General features: G+C 39.4%; 1 protein-coding gene across 1 annotated transcript in view; it reads left to right on the forward strand.

Moving 5' to 3' along the window:
- The window catches only part of LOC104854756 (thioredoxin-like protein 4A), an 8,983-nt gene extending 2,605 nt beyond the window's left edge, over positions 1-6,378 (forward strand). The window contains exon 3 of the mRNA XM_010613324.2: positions 6,140-6,378. Within this exon, the coding sequence (XP_010611626.1) occupies positions 6,140-6,265 (126 nt within the window). The 3' untranslated portion in view covers positions 6,266-6,378. The remainder of the gene's footprint in view (positions 1-6,139) is intronic.
- Positions 6,379-9,746: the final 3,368 nt, after the last annotated feature.

The raw sequence follows: 9,746 nt of genomic DNA on the forward strand, positions 1-9,746 counted from the left end.
GGGGAGAGGGGCCCAAAAATAGTTTTTGAAGAAGCTTCCCAGGGAATTCTGGTGTGACTTGATCCCAGACCTCAATTTTGGGAACACCTCAGTGGAGATCTGGTTCAAAAAAAGTGCTTTGATTATCAACCGTTTCCCAGACTTTTCCTCTTAGACTCCATGACAGTGGGGACTTGAGGAGGTACCAGGGAAATTCAACAGTTCTCTCACATGCTGAGGCTGTTGTCAAACTAGGGGCCAGAGAAAATGAGGCAGTACCAAGAGAATCATTTTTGCATTGTGAAAGCCATAGGGGACAAGGACAGATACTGCTGAAATTCAGTGAATAATCACTAAAAGCACGTCACTGTATTGACTGTGAAATACTTTGGGCTGTGATTCTGGAATCTTTCAATCTTACACTGGTCAGTGAAGCATCAGATGGTGTTCAGAGGCTGCTGCTGTTCTTGCTGTGAGGATGGCTTGGAGAGGACGGCTTGTGAGGATGGGCCTTTGGCTTTTCATAGCTAAGTGAGTTCAGCTAGAAGCTTTTAGCTAATAAGCAACTTTCACATGTGTTCATTTAAGTACATAGATTCCTGATTCCATTGTATCAGTTACAGAGTGACTCATTTACTACTAATGGACGCATACTTTATTTGGTGTTGAACCTGTTGATAAGGATAGTTGAACTGGGCTCAATTTTAGTATTTTCTCTGGTATTTTATATAACTTTCTTTTATTTGAAAATTTGTGGGTTTTTTTGTTGTTTGGTAGTGATACTAGAGACTGAAACCAGAACCTTTACGCTAAGCTACATCTCGGCTTTTGGTTTTTGTTTGTTTGTTTGCTTTTCAATATTTTGGGGGGGGTGGTTGAGACAGGGTCTCACTATGTAGTTGAGACTGACCTGGAACTCACTATGTAGCCCAGGCTGGTCTCAAACTCACAGCGATCCTCCTGCCTCAGTCTCCCGTTTGCTGGGATTACAGGTGAGCGCCACCATGCCTGGCTTGCTTTTTAATTTTCTCTGGGTCTTACTGAGTTGCCCAGGCTGGCTCAAACTTGGAATCTTCCTGCCTCAGCCTATCAAAATTCTAGGATTTCAGGTGTCTGCCACTATGCCCAGCTTGATTACCTTTTTAAAAAAATTATTGATTAGTTTGGTACCAGGGTTCAAACTCAGGTTCGTGTGCTTCTGAGGCAGGCGCAGAATCACTGAGCTAAATCCCCAGTCCTTTGATTACCTTTTGAATAAACTTTTAATGCTAAATTATAGTTATTAAAATGCAAATGAAGTATATTAAAAGACCATTAGTATCTTACTTCCTTTTTAATATAATAAATCCATAAATCTGAAAGCCCTTTGGGGGAAGTTCAGCAGGAGTTTTTGAAATTTAAGGTTTTAGTACAAACAGTGTAACTCTCTAAAAATCTCCCTCTTCAGCAATGACGGGTCATGGGGGATCTTCCTTGTCTTGTTACAAGCCCTGTTTGGATATCTCAGCTATTTTAAAATGAGTAAAAGTTCCACATGTTCATGCTGGACTTCATTATATTGTTTCTCTTAGAATGTGTTATATCAAATTGGTGCTTCTGCAGTGCCCAGTACCACCTCAATGCTGGTAGTTTTGAGCTGAATCCCCCCCCCACTGGGGATTGAACTCAGGACCTTCGTTTGGCTTGCGAGGCAGACGTGGTGCCACAGAGCTAAATCTCCGGCCCTTGAGCTGAATACTTAATAAAGAAAGTCTAAAAATTCACAGATAATACTTGAAGGTATGTAAAGGTTTTCAATATGTGAAGAATTGAGTAAGTATGGGACAACTTATTTGATAGTTACGATTTTAAAAAACTAAGCTTTTCTGGACATGGTGGTGGCATGCCTATAATGCCAGCACTTAGGAGTCTGAGGCAAGAAGATGCTGCTAGTGGGAGCCAGGCTAGAACTATGTAGTGAGTTCAAAGCCAGCATAAACTATGTAGTGAGACCTTGTCTTAAAAAAAAAAATTAAGTTTTCTGTATAGTTGTTGATTTTATGCAGGTTTTTGTTTTGTTTTGTTTTAAGCTGGTATCAGGGGTTGAACTCAGGACTTTGAGTTTGCAAGGCAGGTGTGGTGCCACTGAGCTAAATCCCTGGCCAGATTTTCTGCAGTTTCAAAAGAGACTATTTTATGTACTTCTGAGGTGGTTTTCCATTTTGTTGGAATATGGTTTGTTACAGTACTGCTTTAGAGTTCACACTTCCACTTCCCTAAATCCCATGATGAATAAGAGTAAATGGGTGTTGAAAAAAAAAAAAGTCAATACAAACAGAGTTTTGTGGGTTTTTTTTGTTTGGTTGGTTGGTTTTTTTTTTTTTTTGGTTTTTTGAGACAGGGTCTCACTATGTAGTTGAGACTGACCTGGAACTTACTAGTAGTCCAGGCTGGTGGCGAACTCACAGTGATCCTCCTGCCTCAGCCTCCTGAGTGCTGGGATTACAGGCATGTGCCACCATGCCTGGCCAATACAAATAGAGTTTAAAATTTCTTGAATGATAACATTGATGCATAACAGTATGTTCCAATAGAACTGTGTAAAAGGCAGATGTGTTTATAGAGCAGTTAAAAAATATTAGGGACTGTACCTTAAGCATCCCATTAAAGATTCAGAGGAAGTTAAACAATGAAAATCAGTGTTCAGCCAGATGAGAAATTTCATAAGAACAAACAATGCATATTTTTGCTGTTTCCTGAGAATTTTTGTGTTTCGTTATAAACAGCCTTATAGCCGGCAGAAAGTCATAGGGGAGATACAAGCGTTGATGGGGTTACGGGCTCCAGCTAGACGCTTTCCACATGCCAGCCAAGTGACCTTTACCAGCTGGTCCCTTTGCCTCGTCTGGTTTGTGGATAAAAAAGGATAATATTAGAGCCTGGTTTGTAGGGTTGTTATAGAAATAGGTTAATATAAAAAGATGCTACCTAGGAGATAGGCGATGTACTTGAGCTAACCTTCTAATTTTTTCTTAAATTTCTTCATGTAGCCCCAAGGCATCAACCTGAAGACAGTGTAGTGATGAGTTGCCAGTATGCAAAGGAACTTTAATTTTTCCCCTACTTATAATTTGCTAGGTTTTTGCTTACATGTGTACTGTATTTGTTGACATACTGAAGATGGGTATATAATTTTAAAGCAACCAAGCTTTAAATAAACTTTTTTCCTTTCTTTTTTTTTTGGTACCGGGGATTGAACTTGGGTCCTTGAACATTTTTTTGCAGGCAGCAACACCACTGAGCTAAATAAATCCTTGGCCCTCCTGAACATTTTTAAATTGGAGAAAAAATAGTGGACACCTAGCTTAATTTTAGTTTTATATAAAAAATACACTGGTGCTTTAGTGAACTACAAATTCAGTAGTAGTACAAATTAAAACATTCAGAAATCATACTACCATATCTCTGTTTTAGCCTACATGGAAGGAAGCATGTGCTGGAGTCCACACAGCCCCAGCAGACCGGACCTCTTCCAGGGAGACATGGAGGGAGCTCAGGAGTTAAAGATCAAGGACGGCAAATGTATTGTGACACTAATATTTTCTCACATAATTACCAGACTGGATATACGACTTGTAGATGGTGACTCTTACTAGAAGTACTGAACCTGCTGCTAGGACCCTGTCCCCAAGTAGTAGGCTAGGTTAGACCCTCTCTTAAGGCAGGACTATAGAATTGAGATTTTTATACTAATACTAAGATTATATAATAAATTTTATGTTAAATCTATACTCTCCAAAGACACATTTTCAGTGATAGTGATCTGCTTCTTGAATTTGAAATAATACCTTTACTAAGTTTATTCATTCAATAAACACTCCCTGGTACTTTGTGTATATCAGAGTCTATGATTCCCAGGAGGCCTCAGCACAGATGACAGATATGATTCTTTCACTTGTGGTGTTTCAAACTGATCTGAAGGACATGATACCTCTCCAAAGACACATTTTCAGTGATAGTGATCTGCTTCTTGAATTTGAAATAATACCTTTACTAAGTTTATTCATTCAATAAACACTCCCTGGTACTTTGTGTATATCAGAGTCTATGATTCCCAGGAGGCCTCAGCACAGATGACAGATATGATTCTTTCACTTGTGGTGTTTCAAACTGATCTGAAGGACATGATACCACTCATACAGATAAGAAAGGAAAAAATATTGTGGTACCCCATTTAGTTATGGTTTATTTTACTTCTGGGTGGCCTATAGTTTTCTGGGGTTTTTTGGTACCGGTGACCTAACTTGGGACCTTGCCCTTGCAAGTCTGGCCACAGAACCACTGAGATAAATCCCCGGCCCTATAGTTTTCTTGCTTATTGACAAAAACAGGAAATATCTCACTCAAAAATTAGCATTTACAGTGTGAAAATTATTCACAATTACTGAGTGAAGATATCTGAGTGTCCTCATTTACAAAACAGATGAGGTATTTCCGTTGCTCTTGAGTGAATGTAATAATTGCAGTAGGAGCCTTGGATGTTTGCTGCTCAGCTCACCTCCTTCCACCCACAAATACCATTTCTTGTTTCACCAAGAAGTGAAGGGAGTTGGAAACTGGAGAGAGTCATCTTTCCTTCCTGCCGCTGCCTGCTCCAGTCACTCCTGTCTCAACTTCCAAGTTCATCAGCACCATTTCCCAGCTTTTCATACCAAACCTCTTGGGAGGGTTATACACACTGAACACCTCTCTTATTCAGAGCTTAACTCTAGCCACAGGCCTGCACATCTCACATGGTCACCCCTGACCTAGGAGCCAAACACTTTTGGGTCCTCTCTGATTTGAGCTCTGGCCTCAATATAGGACCCCTTGGAAATCTCCTGTCTGGATGTCTTTGTTTCTGGTGCTGGGGGTTGAATCCAGGGACTTACATGTAATATGCATTTGTTGTAACACCTGAGCTACACCTTTGACCCATCCCTTTCCTACTCTTGGCTATATGGTGAGCTTCTGTGCTAACTCCAGAGCCCCATCTTACCTTAATTAATCTACAGTGACTCTTTTTCTAAATAAGTCACATCTCTCCGTTTTGGGAACCAGGATTTCCTATTTTTTAAGGGGGGACACAGTTCAACCCAGAATGCATACAAATTGATATAATCTTTCTAGAGGGCATTAACACATGATTTGTTAAGATCCTTTAACATTTCTCCCGTATGTTGCTGAGATTCTATTTTGTGATTCATATTTAGAAATAATAAAATATGTCCAAAAATTTAAGGGTAAAAGTGCATACAGGAGGGGTGGGGAATTTGTCTCAGTGGTGCTGGGCCTACCTTGTTATTGCAAGGTCCTGAGTTTGATCCACAGTACCAAAAAATGTGTATATAGGTGAATGATATTCATGAAAAATCAGTAAGAAAGTAACAGAAGAATGGTGACATAATGACATATTAAACCAGGATAGGAAATATAATATCATTAATAATTATATGATCATATTTTGTTTAAACAATATAAATAGATTTTTTAATATACCCAGAAAAAGATGGGACAATAAGCAAAAAATGTTAGTAGCAGTTGCCCATGAGTGTGGGACTGAAAGTTATTTTATAGTGGTACCTCATTGAACGTAACCATTGAATTTGATTTGGTTCTCGTCCAACTTGGATTACATGCAGAATTGTGGAAAGAATCAAGTTTGTGAGTCAAGGTGCCACTAAAGTTTTTTTTTTTCTGGTTTTTCTAAACTTTTCTGATGAACTTGTAGTTAAAAATTACAGAAAAATTGTGCAGTATTACTTTGAGTTCAAACTATTAGTACTTGGAAATGTTCAAACTTAAGTAATTAGGGGGAGATGGATGGCTGAATCCTGTAGGCATGTTTTAGTCCAGCTGTTTAATACATGTAATACGGATTTGTACAAGGTTATAAAGATCATTTGTAGAGCAATGCAAATGATACCTCTGTGGCCATTTTCTTCAGGACTTTTTAAGTTTAGTTAGTTCCTAAGCTATTCTGAGAAATATCAAAATGAGCTACAACTAACCAGTTGGTCAGGGTCCTGGTAGTGGTGCATTATTTTCTTGTATGTTCTATGGGGGAAAGTATCAGATAATTGATTTTTTAAAAAATTGTCCAGTTTAACTGTTTTATTCTTTAAATTTCCCTTACTTTTAGGTTAAAAATTTTGCAGTTATTTATCTTGTGGATATTACCGAAGTACCCGACTTCAACAAAATGTACGAGTTATATGATCCGTGTACTGTCATGTTTTTCTTCAGGTATGCCTTCATTGTTATTTAAATGGAATATTCTTGGCTTAGAAGTTGGAGGTAATTGGGGCAGAGTCTGTTATTTAGGAGGAAATAGTTATGCAGCCTTATCACAAGGCAGTTTGTATCACAAGGCAATCAATATCTTTTAAATTATTTTCAAAATCATAATTCCAGTTATAGTATTTACTGAGTAACCAATTACTTTTTTGAAATAACTGACCCAAAACTTGAGGAAAGTATAATGAAATGGAAGATACTCTTAACCGACATTTAAGATATCCTTAAATACATTCTATTGATGAAAAATGTTTTAAAATCATTTATTAAATATTGGGCCAGGTATTTAGCTCAGTGGCTCTGGCCACCTACCTTGCAAGCACAAGGACCCAAGTTCGATCCCTGGCACCAAAAAAAAAAAGTATTAAAAATGACATTAAGGGCCAGGGATTTAGCTCAGTGGCATAGTGCCTGCCTCACAAGTGCAAGGTCCCGAGTTTGATCCCTAGTACCAAAAAAAAAAATTAAAAAATGACATCAGTAATTTCCTGTCCATTGAGTGTAGTGGCACATACCTATAATCCTAGCATTCCAAGAGGCTGAGGCAGGAGGATCATTGAATTTGAGGCAATCCTGGGGCTGCATTGAGTTCAAGGTTTTGACTACATTGTGAGACCCTGTCTCGAAAAATCAAAAGGAAAAAAACTTGGTGTCCTTTTCTAAGACGCCTGAATTGAACTTAGGAACTAGGTTCCTAAGACACCTTAACTAAGGAAAACCTGAATTTAATTACTTTTGTCTATAAATACAATATTTTATGAGCTCAAAATTCTATTGTAAAGATTTAATTTGGAAAGCAGTCACCATTTGATATTATTATCAAAATTTGTTACTGTACTTACTATAGAAGTTGGTAAATAGCAGTATGAGCATTTAGCCTTCCTCCAAAAATAAAGCTTCATAATTGTAAGAAAGGTCTCAGTGGGTTGTATAGGTGTATATTAGTTTTATATTCTGCATGAATTTAGCAGCATACATCAGTGCCTGTTTATGAGCTCAGTTCTCTGGATACATGCTGTCCTTTATAATCAGCTGCATTCTTTGTTCAGGGTCTAACAAACCAAAATTGTGGAGTGAATGCTTATCTCGAGGGCCTGGAGAAGAGTTCACTTTGGCCCGTTCAAGTTATTGGCAGAATCCAGGTCCTTCTGGTTATGTAACTGAGGTCTGTTGTTTCCTTGCTGCTGTCGTCTTGGGGCCACTGTGCTTTTAGAGTTTCCTTCATCTTCACATTCAGCATCAGTTGAATTGTTGAGTCTTTTTCATACAAGTATCTCTGTCTTCCAGTTCTACCTCTGCTTTTAGAAGGTTAAAATGATTTGATTAGACTCACCCAAATGATCCAAGAGAATCTTATTTTAAAATCCACTTACTTTAAGCCTGAATCCTATCTAAAATTGCCTTTGCAATGCGATGTTGCAGAATCACAGACATGAAACCTTATCATATTCATAGAATTTTTGGGAGCATTTTAGGATTTTGCCTGCTGAAGTCTGCCCTCTGGCTCACCTCACCATGGTTACTGAGGAACCCATCTCAGAATAGAATCAGTTCCAAAGGTCAAAATCTCATTGTCCAGGTCATCTTAACCATATGAGCCCACATTTCCTGAGCACCGTTTCTTTTTCCCGGTGGACCTATGAAGCTCAGAGACAAGTGAGGCCCTCTATCCTCAACACGGCTGGGCCAGGTGTAGTGGCACACACTTATAATTCCAGCACTCTGGATGCTGAGGCAGGAGGATTACCACAAGTTCAAGGTCAGCCTGAGTTACGTAGTGAGACCATCTCAAAAAAGTGAGAAGGGAGCAGGGAAGCTCTCATCCAAGGTTGGGCAGACTCCTTAGTTAGCATTGCCTGAGATTATGCTCATCGCTCCATGTTCTACCCTTGGAGTGGTTCTGCGTAAGTCCTTTTTTCCTGATCAGTGTTTGTGGCTGGAGAGTTTTTCACTCTGCTTCATGAACCTGCACTGGGGCCATCACCTTCTCTGCCTGCTCCTCTTTGTCCCTCACATTTGTAGGACAGGTAAACCCAATGAGGGAGAATGCCTGTAGGCTTCCATATGCTTCCTCTTTGGTTGACAAAGCTCATGAGGAACAGCCTTCATTGCTGGTGACTGAGTGCACTGACCTGTGATCTTTCTTGGTTTTTAGCGGTATGGCCTATATGGCCTCATTCTCGTCATTTTCCTGCGGAGCCATTGCTGCATTTCAGCATCTTGTCATCTGGAGAGGAGTTACTCCTGTTAACAGTTCTTATATCAGTTTATCTCTTTCCTCTCATTTTACTGTAAATAGCAAGAAGAAACCAGACAGCACCTTCAAGACTTTGCTTGGGCCTGGTATGGTAGCACATGCCTATAATCGCAGCACTTGGCTGAGGCATGAAGATCACTGTGCTACATAGTGACTTCAAGGCCAGCCTGCACTACAAAGCAGGATACTATCTAAAAAAAAAAGACTTTGCTTGGGAATTTCCTTGGCTAAATATCCAAGCTCACTGCTTACAAGTTCTGCATTTCACCCAACTGTAGGACACAATGTGCCTGTTATCCCCACTAGGTAACAAGGATCCTCCTTCCTGTATTTGAGTAACAAGTTCTTTCTTCATGTGGTTCAGGGATATCCATCTTGGGGACTAGAGATGCTATGATGGATAAGGAATTTCAGGAACAACCTTGGGTTGGTGGCAGGGACGTTCTTTGTATATTTTGTGATTTTTAGGATTGATGGCATATTCAGAAAAGGAGGTTAAACTTCTTTCTGCTGTTTCTGTGACCCCAAATTCTAGAACAAACAGCAAGAGTACTTTAGTCAGTTTGTGCACCAAATGTGCCAGGTTTCAGTCTAGTGCTGAGACATTGTGTCAGACCAGGTTCTGTAAACCTACCTTGATAGAAGAAATAGTGAAGTGAATGAGCAAATGGAAATGCTAGGTGATGGATTATGGAGTTAGAAGTATGGAAGAAGTGAGTCTGAATCAAGGCTTCAACTGTGCACAAGGGACCAGACCACCCATGCTCAGTTTAGATGAGGTTGGTTCATTCACTGAGTGGGAAGCATGGGCACAGAATGCAAGCCACAAAGAGCGCAGTGCAGCATAAAACGGGGGTGAGAAGAAGTAAGGGTTCACAGGCCAGTGAGAGGCCCTGAGATGTTATCCTTGAAGCAAATGCTTGATGTAGAAGAGTGACATCAGATTAGCCTTGTAAAGCTGTTCATGAAAGGTAGCCAAGCCAGAAACCTCACATTGAGCACTTTCATGGTCTAAGACTGAAGCCAAATGTTTGACCCTATAGAAATGACAAGTTAAACTAATAAAAAATCAGTCCTCAACAAACCAGAAAAAAAAAATCATGGGGGTTAACATCTGTATTTTGGAAAATGCAAATATAAATTTTTAAGAAAAAGTTTAGCGTTTCAAAACATACGTATTTAAAGGTACATTTAC

This window comes from Fukomys damarensis, unplaced genomic scaffold (assembly GCF_012274545.1).
Source record: "Fukomys damarensis isolate Sample0158 unplaced genomic scaffold, DMR_v1.0_HiC HiC_scaffold_30, whole genome shotgun sequence".
Lineage (NCBI taxonomy): Eukaryota > Metazoa > Chordata > Mammalia > Rodentia > Bathyergidae > Fukomys > Fukomys damarensis.